Here is an 18829-nt window from a genome sequence, read left to right as displayed (position 1 = left end):
GGAAGCCATATTGCCTGAGCTGCTTTTAACGGCATTTACAGATATGCATTACAGCAGCAACATGAATCATAATAGGAACCTGTGAACAGGAGGGAACCCATTGACTTCTAAGGGAGAGTTTTCTAGTCATGCTCTGTGACCTGTGCAGAGGTCATTGTGCAGGAAGGGATAGGAGGGGAGCTGTGTCTATTACCTACTAGCAATGGTGGATCCTGTGATATCTACAGTATATACAGGTGTTATCTTTCATAGTAATCCTGCCCATGGTGATAATGTGATGACTGCTGAAAAGTGATCTCTACAGAACAGGAAGGGTCAGTCTATTATGAATAGTGGATCCTGAGTAATATTTATAGAGAGGTGTTACCTTTCATTGTAATCCTGCCTATGGTAATAATGACATGACTGCTGAGAAGTGATCTCTACAGAAAATGACGTGTCAGTCTATTACAAATGGTGGATCCTGTGTTATCTATATAGAGGCATTACCTGTCATTGTAATTCCTGCCTGTAATGATAATGAGATAACTGCTGAGAAGTGATCTCTACAGAACAGGAAGTGTCAGTCTATGATGATAGGTGGATCCTGTGTTATCTATATATAGATGTAACATATCATTGTAATCCTGCCTGTGGTGATAATGAGAGGACTGCTGAGAAGTGATCTCTACAGAACAGGACGTGTCACTCTATTACAAATGGTGGATCCTGTGTTATCTATATATAGGCATTACCTGTCATTGTAATCCTGCCTGTGATGATAATGTAATAACTGCTCAGTAGTGATCTCTACAGAACAGGAAGTGTCAGTCTATTACAAATGGTGGATCCTGTGTTATCTATATATAGGCATTACCTGTCATTGTAATCCTGCCTGTGATGATAATGAGATAACTGCTGAGAAGTAATCTCTACAGAACAGGAAGTGTCAGTCTATTGCTGATGGTGGATCCTGTGTTATCTATATATAGGTGTTACCTTTCATAGTAGTCCTGCCTGTGATGATAATGTGATGACTGCTGAGAAGTGATCTCTACAGAACAGGACGTGTCAGTCTATTATGATAGGTGGATCCTGTGTTATCAATATAAAGGTTTTACCTTTTATTGTAATTCTGCATGCGATGATATTGAGATGACTGCTGAGAAGTGATCACTACAAATTATTACGTTTCAGTTTATTATAAGGCTCAGGAGCCAGTGTGAAAACTTCAAGATTTTACGATTATTTTTTAATAGAGATAATGACATGGAAAATAAAAAAAAATCACCAAAAATACTTAAAATATATGTTTAACTTAAAATCGTGATTTAAACAATAGGTCATTTTCTGATTGACACATTCCCTTTAATGTAGAAATAGAAGTAAGGAATTGGAGTGACAAAATTTATCAGGGGTTCCCACTTTGTTGTAAAATTTGGAATCCTTGCTGTAAGTATATGGAAAAGGAAACTCAATAAAGGATCTTAGATGAGACGGTGATAAAAGAAGCCTTTGAAAGTTATCTATTGTTAGCTAAGGTCAAACTACCAATAAGTAGTAGGAATCTGAAAAACAAATCTCTTTTAGTGTCCAACAACCCAGGTGTACTCGATACACGGAGGGTCATTCACCTATAAGCAGGAAAATATTATGATTTTACAGCAGTCAACAGTCAGGTTAAAGGGTAGACTATTTGGCCTGGTTGGTTTTAGTTCAGTAAACTGTACCCGATGGCATTGCTTTGCTCATGCTGGAGTCTTTCTTGCTTACTATACTTTGATTAATCACAATCGAGTTGTATTTTAATGCCTTGTCAGCATATCCTATTATGCATTCCTGATGTTGTTTTGACATGACAGAAGCCTTTGACACGTGTCATTATTACTAGGCTGTTTATATAGTCATTTTTCACCTCAGGTATAATTCTTCTTTATATAGTGCAATATTGTCACCTTAATGTTGCTTGTTAAAGGGGACTTATTATCAAGATGGTTCTTGTATAAAAAAAAGAATTATAATAATAATTAAGTGGATCTGTCACTGTGAGCGAGGTAGAAGCAGAAATCACTCAACAATGAGGGTGGGGGCTTTCCTTATAATTCACTTTATTCCTTCAATGTAGATATTGTAAAGCCATAAACATTTCTTTATTGTGCTATTTGGGACAGGTACATGGTGGACTTCTTCTTATAATAGGCTGACGTTATATGAAGCCTCCCTGACATGTAGTTGATCGTTACTGAAATCCCATGCAATCAGCTGTTATTGCCGAGGAAGCTGTGGCTGCCACATGATAATGAATGAGCCACCGTGTAAGACATGGCATGGACAAGCCAGTGGGGCCACTCTTTTTTTAGTAGTTCTCCACTCTGGCTAATACCAGGTGGTACCAGTTTGGATACCCTGTCTATGACATCCATATGCACTAATAGGGTATATGTATTGGGGGTCTTGGCCTGGTATATTTAGCTCAATTAATATAATAAAAAAAATAAGTAAAATTAAATGTATTTGAAGAGATTAAAATCAAGAAAAATGTTTCTTCGAGGGTAGGGTTGCACATGTAATTTGAAGATTGTATAAAGCTTGAATAAAGCTTAAAGGGAAGGTGTCATTCAATTATTTTTTTTTATCATATTGCTTTTAATATGATATCATACATTTTATTTATTTGTGTTCTCATGTTCTACTTTTTACTTTGTACTTACTTTTACTTCTCTATGGGGGCTGCCATTTTTTTTTTTCATCTCTGTATGTGTCGATTAACGACACATACAGAGATGGAATACGGCACATATAACCCCATAGAGAAAGCGAACGGGAGCCGTTCCATTCTCTGAAGCGTACACCGTCTGTGTGGGAATGGTGCATGCGCCGCTCCCAAACACACCAAAACGAAGCTCGTTCGCAGAGCGAATTCCGGCGCCATTTTCATGTGGACCGGAAGCCGCTGCCGGACAGTAACATGACGACTTCCGGCCATATGTTCAAGGTAACGAAGGCGCAAGGAATAGGAGCGGAGGCGGCAGGAGAAGGCAATTTATGTTCGTGTATGTGATATGTGTATTATGTTCGTGTATGTTCGTGTTATACTGTCTGCTGAGCACTGTATCTAATCCTCCTACACTGTGCAGTCGCTCAGAAAATGGCGGCATACAGTGTAGGAGGTTTGAAGAATCAAACCCCCTCCTTCTCCTCGCACTAGCCAGAAGAAGGGAGGGGGGATTGTGTGAGGACACTAGAGAGAGTGTGTCCACCCCAAATTTGCAGCATAAATCAATGGGGTTGCTTTACCACATTGACCATGCTGCAGTTTTGGGAACTGCTCCCTCTAGTGGCCAGCACATGGAAATGTTATAAATTAGAATCTAATTTATAATATTTCCTGACTTGTGAAAAAATTCTAAAAATTAAAACAATGTGTAATCACTTAAATAATAATTGTTTAACTAAAAAAAAACAAAAAACATTTTCTAGCGAAACATTCCCTTTAAATGGTTATTCCTATCTTAAGCATTTATTGCATATCAGTAACCAAGTAGCGCTCGGGTCTATTCTTAATCCCCATAGACAGACACAAGCAAGACCACTTTTCCATTAAAGTGTATGAATAGTGCAGTAACTGATAATCGGCAAACTAACTCACTGGACCCCTGTCCTTCTGGTGGGGTCCCAGAGATGGGACCCGCACCTATCAGGCATTTATGGCATAACCTGTGGATATACCATAAATTATTAAGATATTTACAAATCAAAATATTGGTTATGGTGAAAAAATAGAAAGCAAAGTATATTAGAAAATATTAGAACTTTTTGATAAGCAATTTTTAACACATTTACATGAAACTGAAAAAAAACCCTTAGACTAATATATTATGCAGTTGCATAGATGGACAGTCCCGAATGTATACGTATTGTGTTGGCTACGTTTACAAGCAGGAGGATCAATGACAGAACGATTCAAATTTCTCATATCTTCCATGTCAGTTTATCCGAAAACAGGCTATTTCATGTGAATCTGTGCCTTCAGTTCTATAGACAGGAAAAAGGGAGCCTGTACTCTGCTAAGAGCACCTGCAAAGTCAAGGTGAAGAATTTCAATTCCTTTCAAGTCTATTATCACAAAACTCACTCTCACTTATACAGGTGAGCAATTCTGGAGGTATGAATATATATTTGAGATTTTAAAGCAGCCAAAAGGTAAGGTAGCTTGAAGCCAGTGGCGTAACTACCGCCGTAGCAGCAGTAGCGGCTGCTACGGGGCCCGCGGCATGAGGGGGCCCGTGTCGCCCGCCGGCACGGGCCCCCACCATGGCCGGAGGCTCCGCTAGCAGCCGCTATGGCTGCTACAGCGGGACGCCACTGAACACTACGGCAGAGCAGGAAGGTATCTCCCCGCTCTGCCATTAACTGGTTCCCGACCGCTGGCTGTATTTTTACGGCCAGCGGTCAGGGTCCTTAAAACCCGAGCCATAGACTTTCTACGGCTCGGGTTTTAACTTGCTGCCCACGCGATCGGGCAGCTGAATGTCGGGTCTCCGGCTGTCAGTGACTGCCGGGGACCCTGAGGAGAGGATAGAAGCAGCTTTCGCTGCTTCTGTCTTCTCTGATCACTTGTACACAGCGCTGAATGCGCGCTGTGTACAGGAATAGGCAGCAGCAGCGGCGCTGTCTCTATTCCTCCCGGTGATCATGTGACTGGTCACATGATCGCCGGGTGCCGTTACTTACAGACTGCTGCTGGGTCTTACTAGACCCAGCACAGCCCTATTAGTGACAATCGTCACTATGAGAGGGCTGATTTCCCCTGTAACTGGGGCTGCTGTGCAGCCCCAGTTACAGGGGAAAAGCCTGGTGTAAAATAAAGAAAAAATATATATAAAGTTCCCCAAAGGTCTTCTTTGACCTTTGGGGGACAGACCATAGTAATAAAAAAAGAATAAAGTAAAGTGCAAAAAAAATGTAAATAATAAATACACATAAAATACCCACGCCAAAAAAAAAACGTTCCCCCCCCGCCAATCATTGTTGTAACGCTAGCGCTGACCCAATTACTCTAATATAGACATGTAATATATTAACATTTACGGTAGACAATGGCGATCACAAATAAAAGGTATATTTTAGGGTAAAACTATGTTATTACCAAAAAAAAAATAGCTGAAATGTAAAAAAGCTTACTTTTTTACTATTATTTTCAAACTTTATGAATAAAAATTCTAAAATAGCAAAAAAGGTGCGTATAAAAACGATAAAAAATTAAACCTGCATTGTCTACGGAAAAAACGTCGCAAAAATCACGTCGTTAGCCCAACAAATAAAAAAGTTATAGCCATTAAACTAACACGTGCTAAAAATGGCTAAACGGTGTCTGGTCCTGAAGGCGCAAAATAGAGCAAAAGACATGTATAGGGGATAGTCAGAGGTTTGCCGGAAGTCAGAGGTTTGTCATGGAGAAGTTCAGGGGACTTTCAGTCCCCCGTTCTCCCTATCGCTGCCAGCGATCACTCATGTATCCCCTATCCTGTGGAGATCCTGTGGAGAGGGGATACATGTATTTTGTAGGACACACTGTAGGTCGCATTTTTTTGGGAGGGGGGACGCTGTATGGCGTTCCCTACAGGGGGGGGGAACGCTGTATGGCGTTCCCTACAGGGGGGGAGCTGTATGGCGTTCCCTACAGGGGGGGGCTGTATGGCGTTCTCTACAGGGGGGGCTGTATGGCGTTCTCTACAGGGGGGGCTGTATGGCGTTCTCTACAGGGGGATGTATGGCGCTATCTACAGAGGGGGGGCTGTATGGCGTTATCTACAGGGGGGGCTGTAAAAAAGGCACTATCTACAAGGGGGGGGGGGGTTGTGTGACACCCAGGGGAGGGGGGGCCCCAGTCAAAAGTTTGCTATGGGGCCCAGTCTTTCCTAGTTACGCCCCTGCTTGAAGCTCTTTGGTCCTGATGACAAGTCTGTGACAGGTATCACACATTACCTGGTGTAATTCTCATCATATGGGGTAGAGGGGTCTACCTCTGCAGCTCCAATATTTACCCCTCTGACCAAAAGCACCAATCAGCTCAAAAAAACGGCCGAAATCGACCCCCCCCCCCCATTGATTTCAATAAGAGGCAGAGGCGGGTTTTTTTTTTCCCGGCGGCTTTTGGCCGCTCGCAGGGAAAAAAACGTCATGTCCTTTCTTACCGCGGCTTCTGCTTCTAAACTCCCATTAACATCAATGGGAGGCAGAAAGATCCCGCTGCTCTAGTTTCTGAGCGTTTTTCACAGCGTTATGAGAAAATGCATCGAAAACTGTGGGAAAAAAAGCGCAGGCAGTTCAAAATCTGCCTCAAAATTTCTGAAGGAATTCTGAGGCAGATTTTTTCTGCCTGCACAAAAACAATGTGTGAACAGTGCCTAAAATGGGTTTATCTAGTCAGTAGCTGTAAACGCAAATATTTGCCATCTAAAAAGAGATAAAAAGATAACTGTTTATGTTTCTGTACTCAAGACACGCTCTGGTTCTTAGGAGTCCTTTGAGATAGTTTTAGTGAAGTTTTATGATGTTATGCTTGGCATTGTGAAAAGAATTAGAGTAATCCACTGTTAACATGTTTTTCAACATCAAGTGAACAATAGGAAAAGAGAAAAGCAGCATTTTTCATAAGTGGGTTACAAATCCTCAAATTTGCTTTTTCTCATTTTTAAATGATTTCCTCACTATGTGCCCGTGTCCTACTTTTCCTCTGCCAAACCAATATTATATATACATACAGTGTTATTTAGTGAAGACTCTTGTAGGCAAGTGTTGCAGTTCTTTCGAGAAATGTATAAAATTGTATTTCCTATATAAAAATGTGTCTCAATCAAGTCTAAAAATATGTTTGTGCTTATACAGTAATAGCTTCACCTTTATTTTATTACTGAAAGCCCCTTACCTTATTAGTTCTAATTTGATGATGTGAATATACAGTGCTGTACATATTTGCCCCTAGATTATCCCATATTTAATATTTTCCCCATGGAATGGTTTATAAACTTCAAACAAATTGGAATATTACACAATAGCTGAATATAAAACTCACTATATAATCAACAATACCATGATAATATAATTAACAATACTATGATAGTAAAGTAGACACCACAACGTTTCTACAAGAACACTATGCCATGATCAAAGAACACTACAGAAGAGATGAAAAATGTTGGTGGAATATATCAGTCTGTCTGGAAAAAGTAACAATACTATTTCTTAAGCTTGGGTACCACATCAAGCTTCAGCAAGAGCCATTATATCCAAATGGAAAGAGTGGTCAGTCTGCCCAAATTACAGTACTCCAAGGGTGGGGTATAACTCATCCAATGTATAAAAATAGCTATAACCCAGACAAGCCTTTCACATTTCAGCTAAGATCAGTGTTTATCAGTCCAGAATAATGTCCCTTTTACACGGGCCAATTATCGGGCAAGCGTGCATTCACAAAACATACGTTCATGATAATTGCCCAGTGTAAATAGGTCAATGATCAGCCGATGAACGAGCAAACGCTCGTTCATTGGCTGATTTTATCGTTGACGCAGTCTAAAATATTATTGTTGTGTAAACAGGCAGATGTGCTGCCGACATAATAGAAATGTATGAGGATGAGCGATCGTAGTAATGAGCACTCGTCCCCATACACAGCTCCTTGTGAAAGGAGCAAACGAGTGTCGATCAACGAGCTGTCTCGTTGATCAGTTCTCAATTACACGTTCCTCTTCAGGCTGTGTAAGACGACCTTAAGACAGAGACTGGTGCAGAATGGATTTCATGGTAGAATATCAAGGTGAAAATCCCTTACTGCCACCATGCCAATACATCAATTTTTGTTTAAAAAGGGCAAATAAATATATGGCTGAGCCTTAAGCTGTTTGAGATATTGTTACATGAACAGATTAGTTACAATTGGAACTCTTGGAAAATGCACGTTCCATTATGTCTAGCAAATACAGAATTCTACAGCAAAACAAATTATATGTAATGTGACAGCTTGATGTTCTTAAGATGCCTTGCCATCACAGGACCCACGATATGAATATTATTAACTTGTTTTATAAGGGACCGTATGCTATGCTGGACACCATCTGTCTTTAAGCTGAAGTAGAGGCACAATTGGGTTTCCTTATATCTAAACTACAAAAGCAAGTTTACCTCTAAAGGAAAAAAGTTACATTTTGGTTTGGCATAGCCATAGTCCTAATTGCAAAGTTATCTTATGAATTTAACTGACGTTTGTCAAGTATTATATTTTGTTTAAAGAAGAGCTCCAGTGGACACACATGTCTGCATTCCCTACCTAACTGTATACCACACTTATTTTATGTATAGTTAGGTCCAGAATTATTTGGACAGTGACAGTTTTGTCATTTTATCTGTTTACCAAAACATATTGAATATACAGCAGAGTTATATAATCAATATGGGCTTAAAGTGCACACCCTCACTTAATGTGAGGGTGTTCACATACTAATTTGAGGAAGGGTTTAGGAATTACAGCTCTTTAATATGTAGCTGCCTCTTTTTCAAGGGACCAAAGGTAATTGGACAATTACCTCAAAAGCTATTTAATGGGCTGCATGGGCTATTCCCTCGTTAATCCATCATCAATTAAGCAAGTAAAAGGTCTGGAGTTGATTCCAGGTGTGGCATTTGCAAGCTGTTGCTGTGAACCCACAACATGAGGTCAAAGGGACTCTGAATGCAAGTGAAACAGACCATAGTTAGGCTGAAAAAAAAAAACGAGAAATAGCAAAAATGTTAGAAGTGGCCAATTCAACAGTTTGGTACTTTTTTTGAAAAAAAAAAAGAGCGCACTGTTGATCTCGTGAACTCCAAAAGGCCTGGACGTCCACGGAAGACAACAGTGGTGCATGATCACAGAATCCTTTCCATGGTGAAGAAAAACCCCTTCACAATATCTACCCAACTGAATAACACTCTCATGGAAGTAGGTGTATCAGTATCTAAGGCTACCATAAAGAGAAGACTTTAAGAGAGAAAACACAGAGGGTTCACCACAAGGTGCAAACCATTAATCAGCCTAAAAATAGAAAGGCCAGATTAGACTTTGTCAAACAACATCTAAAGAAGCCAGCCCAGTTCTGGAACAGCATTCTTTTGACAGATGAAACTTAGATCAACCTGTACCAGAATGATGGGAGGAAGAACGTATGGAAAAGGCTTGGAATGGATCATGATCCAAAGCACACCCCATTCTCTGTATAACATGGTGGAGGCAGTGTGATGGCATGGGCATGCATGGCTGCCAAAGGCACTGGGTCACTAGTGTTTATTGATGATGTGACTGAAAACAGAAGCAGCCGGATGAGTTCTGAAGTGTTCAGGGATATACTTTCTGCTCAGATTCAACCAAATGCAGCAAGGTTGATTGGATGTTGCTTCACAGTACAGATGGACAATAACCCGAAACATACTGTGAAAGCCTACCCAGGAGTTTTTTTAAGGCAAAGATGTGGAGTATTCTGCAATGGCCAAGTCAATCACCAGATCTCAACCCGATCGAGCATGCATTTCACTTGCTTAAGACAAAACCCACAAACAAGCAACAACTGAAGACAGCTGCAGTAAAGACCTGAAAAAGCATCACAAAGGAGGAAACCCAGCGTTTGGTGAGGTCCAAGAGTTGCAGACTTAAGGCAGCCATTGCCTGCAAAGGATTCTCTACAAAGTATTAAAAAAAACATTTTATTTATGGTAATGTTAATTTGTCCAATTACCTTTGAGCCCCTGAAATGAGGAGGCTGTGTAGAAAAATGGTTTCAGTTCCTAAATGTTTCACGGGATATTTTTGTTCAACCCCTTAAATTAAACCTGAATGTCTACACTTCAATTACATCTCAGTTTTTTCATTTCAAATCCAATGTGGTGGCTTGCAGAGCCCAAATCATGAAGATTGAGTCACTGTCCAAATAATTCTGGCCCTAACTGTATACTGTACTTACTTTTTGAACTGCTGCCTTGTCTGTGCTTTAAAAAAGCCTCCATCTTAATTCTTTGGTTTCCCCAGCTTTCTCTTCCTCTTTGCTTTGCTATCAATCCCATAATGTTTCATGACAGCATCACAAGACCAGCTAAAGACCATACCATTTCTGCATCCTGGCAGACAGTGTGATTATCATTCTCACTATTTTATCCTAAATAAGTTGAGAAACCATAAGTATACAGACAGGGAGGCTGCACTATATTCTTCTACATTATGCCTGTGTGACAGGAACCTGTCTAAGTAATAGTGGTAGCTGATGATAGAAGTTTCTGTCTTCCTATGTGCAAAACTAGTGTGGTACAGGAACTGCTGAAGCCTGTGATGATTGACACATAGATCTCCATAGAATCGAGTAGAGAAAGTGTGTCACTGGGCCTTATTCACACTGCTGCTAACTCACTGCGATCTCACCCGTTTAACCCCTCAAATGCGGCACTCAATAGCGAGTGCCGCATTTGAGTGGTTTTGGAGAGAGGAAGGGACCTCCCTCTCACCCCACTGACACCCGGCGATAAGATCGCCGAGTGTCTGTGTCTCCGATGGCAGCCGTAAAGGCCCCCAGGTCTGCCGTAGTAAATGCCTGCTAGGTCATGCGTTTGGCATGACCTAGCAGATGCCTGTCCGTTTTACACGGACAGGCATAATACACTGCAATACAGAAGTATTATAGGATATAGAAGTATAAATGCGATCGGATAATCGCATAGTGAAGTCCCCTAGTGGGACTAGTAAAAAAGTAAAAAAAAAAAGTTTACTAAAAAGTCCAAAAAAATGAAAAACCCACTTTTCCCCCTTACAAATTGCTTTGTTATTAAGCAACAAAATAAAGCAAAAAAGTTACAAATATTTGGTATCGCCGCGTCCGTAACAACCCCAACTATAAACTTATTACATCATTTAACCCGCACAGTGAACATCGTAAAATATCAAATAAAAAACCATGCAAAAATTGCTGTTTTCTTTGAATCCAGCCTTAAAAAAATGTGATAAAAAGTGATCAAAAAGCCACATCTACTCCGAAATGGTACCAATAAAAACTACATGTCGTCCAGCAAAAAAAAAGCCCTCATACAACTGCATCGGCGATAAAATAAAACAATTATGGCTCTTCAAATATGGAGACACAAAAACAAATAATTTTGAAAAAAAAGTGTTTTCACTGTGTAAATGTAGTAAGACATACAAAATCTATACAAATTTGGTATAGTTGCAAATCGCAACAACCCACTGAATAAAGTTATTGTGTTATTTATACAACACGGTAAACGTCTTAAATTTAGGACGCAAAAAAGTGTGGCGAAAAAGTTAATAAAAGTTAATCAATAAATTCTATGTACCCCAAAATGGTGCTATTAAAAATTACAACTTGTCCCGCAAAAAACAAGACCTTATACAGCTATGTTGACGTAAAAATAAAAAAGTTATAGCTCTTTGAATGAGACGTTAAAAATTGGTTTGGTCATAAAGGTCTAAAATAGGCTGTTCATTAAGGGTTAAAAATCAGAAACCATTCAGTGTAACAAATATGCAATAATAATGGATATATGCTTTTTTTATATATATATATATATATATATATATATATATATATATATATACATATACATATATATATATATATATATATATATATATATATATATATATATATATAATAATTTAGTCTCCATATTTAATGCTAGCATGTGTTTGTTGGAACATATTCTAGTATTCACAATCCAGTGATCACAGAGAAACATAGATAAACCTCAAGTCATCTTACTGTCTTCACCAGCATAATTTATAGGAAATACATGCACAGACAAGCATTTAATAGATTAGAATAGACTTCAGGAATATACGATAGTTTCTCGTGCCTCACGATACTCTACACAAGAATGTCACTTGACTTGAGTTGCATTATGCGGTGATGGTGTGGTCTGAGTCACATGTCTTCCTCATACCACCATTTAATAATGGAGAGTTTCATTAAATCCTATGGGCAGTGACTGTGGCAGCAATTTCTAAGTTACCCACCATCAGCAGCCAAATGTTACCAAAAATTTTTTGTTTTAGTGCCATGTCTTCCATCATGTAGTACAAGCTTCTAGGTTTAGCCAGGAGATATTTCAAACTGCAACATACACACTTGTGTGTTTCTTGCTACTATAGTGGTTGATATGAGAGGCTTGGTGAGATCATAAGTGAAGGACTTTTTAGATACCCCAGGCATTCAGTATGTTTATATTTACCAATGGTCACTTCCCTTGTATATGACATCAGAATCTAAGTTATCTCACTTGAATAGCGCTGTCTCCCTGATTCCGGGACTGATTTTTTCCTGGACCCTTTCCCAATTGATTGATCAGCATCAGAGCCAGGCAACCCGGCTCTACCTTGGGGGAATGAGGGTAGTTTATGCCCTGTTGCCTACCTACAGCAGATTAGCATATTGGGCACCAACACAATAGGGGGCCATGTTTTTGCAACCGGGGGGGGGGGGGCAGGAACAAAAAACAATTACTATTCACGTCAGATAACCAGTTCAACTTCTACCTAGTCACAGGTCCTCTTTAACACTGGTATCACACATGCTGAAAAAGTATGCCTTAATGTGGAGCACCTCTGTATAGAATAGTGCAGCAGACTGCGCTATTCCATACAGTTGAAAATATAAGCCAGAATGACAGAGGCAAAAAGGACGCTCTTTTGGCCTCCGTTAGGGGGAATACGACCTATGGATATGTTTGACTTATGCACTGGGATATTTCACCGGCGTATTCCTCAAGTGGACACTCAGGGGCTTAACTTGAAGTTCCTATGCAAAAATCGGTGACGTGGACCCCCAAGTATCACATTTCGTTCACCATACTGGTTACATAGTTGCATAGTTACATAGTTAGTATGGTTGAAAAAAGACATATGTCCATCAAGTTTAACCAAGGGATGGGGAAAAAGGGAAGGGATGAAACAAAAATTCTTCATATTGACATGCTGATATTTTTTCGTTCTAGGAAATTATGTAAGCCTTTTTTAAAGCCATCTACTGTAGATACTGTGACCAGCTCCTGCGGTTGGCTATTCCACCGATTTACAGTTCTCACAGTAAAGAAGGCTTGTCTCCTCTGGAGATTGAGCCTTTTTTTTCTCCAGATGGAGAGAGTGCCCCCTTGTCTTTTGAGGGTGTTTTACATGGAACAGGTTTTCACTATATTTCTTGTATGGGCCATTCATATATTTATATAATTTAAACATGTCCCCTCTTAGTTGTCTCTTCAAGGCTAAACAGGTTTAATTATTTTAATCTTTCCTCATGACTTAGATTCTCCATGCCCCTTATTAGTAGTTGTTGCTTTTCTTTGTATTTTTTCCAACTCCAGGGCATCCTATCTATGAACTGGAGCCCAGAACTGAACAGCATATTCTAGATGGGGACGCACTACTGCTTTGTAAAGTGGTAATATTATATCCCTGTCCCGCGAGTCCACGCCTCTTTTAATAAACGACAATATCCTGCTGGCCTTAGAAGCAGCTGATTGACATTGCATGCTGTTATTTAGTTTATGATCTACAAGTACACCCAGATCCTTCTCAACAATTGACTCCCCCAGTGTAGCTCCCCCTAGTACATATGATACATGCAGATTGTTGGTACCCAGATGTATAACTTTACATTTATCTATATTAAACCTCATCTGCCAAGTGGATACCAAAACACTCAGGAGGACGCAGACAGATCAAAAAATGCTGCAGAAGGAGTGTGCATTAAATAGTGTGTAGCACTACACTAACATTGACACTCATTTATCGCACACCTTTGAGCACTTAGTTCGCCACTCCCCTCAAGACTAGTGGGAGTGGCTATCACTATTTAATGCACTTCTGCAGCATTTTTTGATCTGTCTGCGTCCTGCTGGGAACGGGTTTTCACCCACCCACCTACCTAGTAAGTATGGCCTTTTTTTGTGGTTTTGATGTTATCTATGTCCCATTTTTTCTGCTTGTGTTTTTAAATTAGGAACGAAAAGTTCTAGTTAGGGACTCGCAAGGCACTGGGGACCCTTGCCGTTGGGTTGCGAGCTTTGCGTATTTTGGCCAAAATAACAACTAATACCCCATGTTTCATGGATATATTTTTTACTATGCATACTACTTTTTTTCAGGACGCAGCCAGGTCTTATATGCTGGGAGGACATGATGTGCTGGCGTTTGGTTTGGCATGCAGAGCAGCCCGCTTTAGCTAACAGTAGCGGCGTTACAAATAGGCTGTTATTCGGCAAGATATGCTATGCCAGACGACCAGCACATTATCCCTCCACGTATTACACATAGTACTGACACCCCATGTACTATTCACAGCACTGACCCCTATTCATCACATTTATTTATTATTTATTATTTTTATTACATTATCACACAGTTCTGACACTTTCATACATACACATTTCTTTTTTACCATACATTTCACACCCTAGCACTACACTAACACTGACACTCATTTATCGCACACCTTTGAGCACTTAGTTCGTCACTCCCCTCAAGACTAGTGGGAGTGGCTATCACTATTTAATGCACACTCCTTCTGCAGCATTTTTTTATCTGTCTGTGTCCTGCTGGGAACGGGTTTTCACCCACCCACCTACCTAGTAAGTATGGCCTTTTTTTGTGGTTTTAGAGTGGGATATGTCACCCGAAATCCCCAAGCACAGTGCTACTTTAAGCGCTGAGCCCGGGGAAGTCCCTGATGTCACCATCCATATATGGACAGTGATGTCAGGGGCTTACAACTATGGATTCCCTGACCAGAGCATCACAAGCGCAATGTCCAGGGACTACTGTCTTGGCAAAGCCCTTGACGTCACTGTCCATGTATGGACAGCGATGTCAGGGGCTTTGAGATGCCGGAAAACCCGGCCAGGGCGTTGGCAACACTCTGGCCGGGGATTCAGCTGCTGGAGCAGCCACTGATGTCACTGTCCTTATATGGACAGTGATGTCAGGGGCTTCCCTGGGGCCGGAAAGCTCCTCAAAGTATACGTGTAACATATACCTGTAACAGATGCCATAAAAATTTACATAGAGCGGTATACTTTTTTTGTGGGATCCCTCAGGATGGAGTAGAATACCACGTTATTCCATCCTCCAAAAAAAAGGTATACTGAGGTAAACCAACCCGACGGAGGCGAAAAGGACTCTTTTGGTCTCCGTCAGGCTAATTTGAGCCCTATGGACACGTTTAGTGTGTACGTAGGGAGCTTTCCCAATGTGCACGCTAAATGTAGGGCCAAAATGTGATGTGAATTAGGTTCACTCCCCGTTTACGCCGGGCGGTGGAGACCCCCCAGCTGTCAATTTATTAAAAGTTTAGAATATGAGCCGCCAAAATAAATGGGTTGTTGCTGTGGGAACAAGGGTTGTTTGCTGGGGCAGGGTGACACCTAGCAACATGAAATAAATGTCGCTGGATTGAGGAACAAGGCAGAATTCAGGTATGGAGGCAGATAACCTGGCGACATGATAGGTGGACATGACAGGTCTATTTAACGATCTGCACCAAAAACTGCATCCACACTGCACCTGTGAATCCATCCTAAAAGCGGGCACTATTTGCAGATATTGATGATTGACAGTAAGAATTTAGCACGGTTGCTTGGTAGTTTTGTAACCAATATACTCAGTGAGTGACATTTTCCACAATATTGTCTGCCACATTGACAGGTTTAACTTTTGACTTACCTATTTGCTAGCTATGGCTAGATTTAGGGGAGCCTAATACTTTTTGAGCTAACTAATGTGCAATTGTATTTAAAATGCATTTTACAGGCAGAAAAATACTCTTATTTTATAGGATTAAGCAAGGTACACCACAGCAGTATAGGAGTAAAGGGGTGCAGAGGTTATACTTGCACCTGGTCTCCTACTTTGTCAATGAGACACTGCATTTCATGCTTATTGTACAAATAGATTCTTTTACCATCCTAAATATTATATATCTTTTTTTCTGTATTGTATATTCAACAAATGCATACAAGGTGAGATTATCATATAGAGTATACTATGACCTCATTTGTGATAATGCAGTAGTTTCAGGGAAAGATTTTACACTGGTGTCAAAAAACTTCAAGCCACGTCTTCGGAACAGCTGTAAATATACAATTGGCACTCTTGTTGCTTGTAAAATTCCTTTAATCCAACATTAATGTCACTTTAGAGGTGCTGGATTATCAGATATTCAGAAATATCAGATGGTTATAGAAGAACAATAAGAACAATTTTATTAGAGAAAGACAGTCCAAAATAAAATGCTAATACAAAATTTTCACTGTCACATAATTAGGTTTCTCTTATTTCGATCATGTAAAATTCAAGATTATCGAATGCCAGATTAAAGGACATATATATATATATATATATATATATATATATATATATATATATATATATGTGTGTGTGTGTTGCCAACTGAAGATCTCCATGTCACCATTCAGATAACCAATGTGACCTGAAGTTACCCCCTACATGTTTATGTGTGCAAGTACGGTATCATAGCATAATAGTCTGATTGTATAAAATCATAAGTGCTTTGGTTATGGATATGTGTAAAAGGGAGATACCACTGGAAAATACCAAGATTAACCAAGGAAAACCACAACACACAATAGATCTAGTCATTGTAGAAATAATACAGCACCACGTGACTTTATTGCAGAATCCTTATTATTCCGACAAACGCCCTAATGTAACAATAACAGTGTCCTGCGATAAAATCTGTACAACATGTGCTCATGAAAAGCTCAGGAATTGTAAAATTTCTGCATAATGTGATATTATTTAAATTAGAGATCAAAGAAAAAATATCCAATATTCTTCTGCTGCACAAAATCTTATTTTATCCTGTGCTGCCTGTATTCTGTACATGACCTATTTTCGACTCAGGTAGCCTCCTAAAATATGCCTCAACATTTCCGCAGGCACAATATTCCTTACGCTCTTTTATATATATATATATATATATATATATATATATATATATATATATATATATATACACATATATATATATATATATAGTAATGTATTATATTTAACAAGGTTTCAAATATGACAAGCAAAGAGCAACAGAAAAATTTAGTTAAATGGGAAAATAAAATTGAGTGAATTAAGTTATCCAGAATGAATTAATCCCAGCGTAGAAATGTGGGTGACTAAATGGAAATTAGGCAACCGCACTGTTTACTAGTGACTTGGCTTATGTTGTACCTAGCTGCAGTCTATATGATGTCATCCAGTATAAACACTAGACTGATTTTATCAATGAGAGCTTTCTGCATGTCCTATTACCACAATCGCAGCACACGCAGCTTCCTATACACATTGCCTGGCTCACTGCTAATCCTTCTGCATGCACTAGAAAGCCTCAGCATCTTACATATCAGAGAATCAAACATAAAGCCTTACCCTTTTTTTAAAGAACTGAAAGGCAGAACACTTCTTGACTGGGAATCCATTCATGTCTTTGTTGACCATTTTCCTCAATGGGAAGCACCCAGTATAAGATCCAGAGACAGGCACTTGCTTAGTCACTGCATCCGTTCCTCTATGCATCCAATGTGATGACAATATATATTCAGAGAGAATAAAGATCAGTGAATTACAGACTTGCTTAGCTACGAGTTCCTGAATCCTTATCCTGATCCACTCATTCTGCACCAGTTATTGCAGCAGCCTTTTAATCATTCATTAAATGCACAGACATGCTAAACGTGGCATCACAGCAACTTGCTGAACAACCCATAGGCAGAATGATGAAAAACGGAGCCATCCCGGGTCCTACATCAAATGCTCATAGCCTGGCAAGTGTCATCTCTCCCTCCCAGAGCTTGGATTTTACTGTTCCTCAGGTGACGTGATGCTCTGCTGTTACAGAGATGAGAGCTCTGATTCTTCAGCCTGCTTCTTCTTTTTTTTTTTTTTTGACTGCATACTATCCATTGGGAATAGCGCATACATAGCGAGAGAGCCGAAGATGGAAAGAACACATAACTAATAAGGTTACAAGAAGCAAAGGCCTCATAACACGCAATAACCCAGAGACACGGAGCTCCCCAGAGGCGACCACATATGTGCTATAAAAGGAAAACGACGCTAAAAGTTAGTGACAATCTGGGGGTGTAGTCTGTGAATATTTCGAATTCTATATTTCAGAATGCGCTAATATAATTATTGTTTAATGACCTCTAAAATCAAAATATAATTATTCCTGCTTGAATGATTTGAAATAATGAATTAAAGTGATATTACGGCAAAATTCCTTTGATCCAACATTAACAGGACCTCAAAGATGCCAAATGTGTCAGACTGGGGTTCCTTGGGCCCACTAAAGGAAATTATTCCACCCTAAATCTCTAGAGAACAAGTGAACGTCCACTTTGTTGTTAACATTGTACATACAGGCGGCGATGTCATCCGTAAGTCTAATAGATATGCTGAATCGACCCATAAGAAATAGACCCTAGATGCAAAGTGATTGGCTGAATTATCAGCTCCAAATAGGGTCGTCTTCTACTATCAAAACCGGGATCCTCCAGATCCCCTGGTACCTGGTACCTGGTGCAGGATGACAATAAGCTTTGCCCTCTAATAAGAAAAGGACCAAAATAGGCCACTTCTAGTCACATGTCTGCTTCTTGTAAGATTCCATATTACCTGTGTTAGTAACATGAGGTGAACTCAGAATTTATGGACTCTCAACTTTATGGCATTTCAAATCAGATGCTAATTTAAAGAAATCTTTCACATCATATTATTCAAATTGCCATATTTCACGTCGGG

At 39.7% G+C, this 18829-nt stretch overlaps 1 protein-coding gene across 1 annotated transcript in view; it reads right to left on the bottom strand.

Moving 5' to 3' along the window:
* Window positions 1-17887, bottom strand: part of SGK1 (serum/glucocorticoid regulated kinase 1) — a 206093-nt gene extending 188206 nt beyond the window's left edge. The window contains exon 1 of the mRNA XM_075862510.1: window positions 17456-17887. Coding sequence (XP_075718625.1) covers window positions 17456-17602 — 147 coding nt within the window. The 5' untranslated portion in view covers window positions 17603-17887. The remainder of the gene's footprint in view (window positions 1-17455) is intronic.
* Window positions 17888-18829: the final 942 nt, after the last annotated feature.

The sequence above is a fragment of the Rhinoderma darwinii genome, chromosome 4, assembly GCF_050947455.1.
Source record: "Rhinoderma darwinii isolate aRhiDar2 chromosome 4, aRhiDar2.hap1, whole genome shotgun sequence".
NCBI classification, from domain to species: Eukaryota; Metazoa; Chordata; class Amphibia; order Anura; family Rhinodermatidae; genus Rhinoderma; species Rhinoderma darwinii.
Note: the sequence above shows the minus strand (reverse complement) of the source record. Positions and strands in the feature narration are given on the sequence as shown.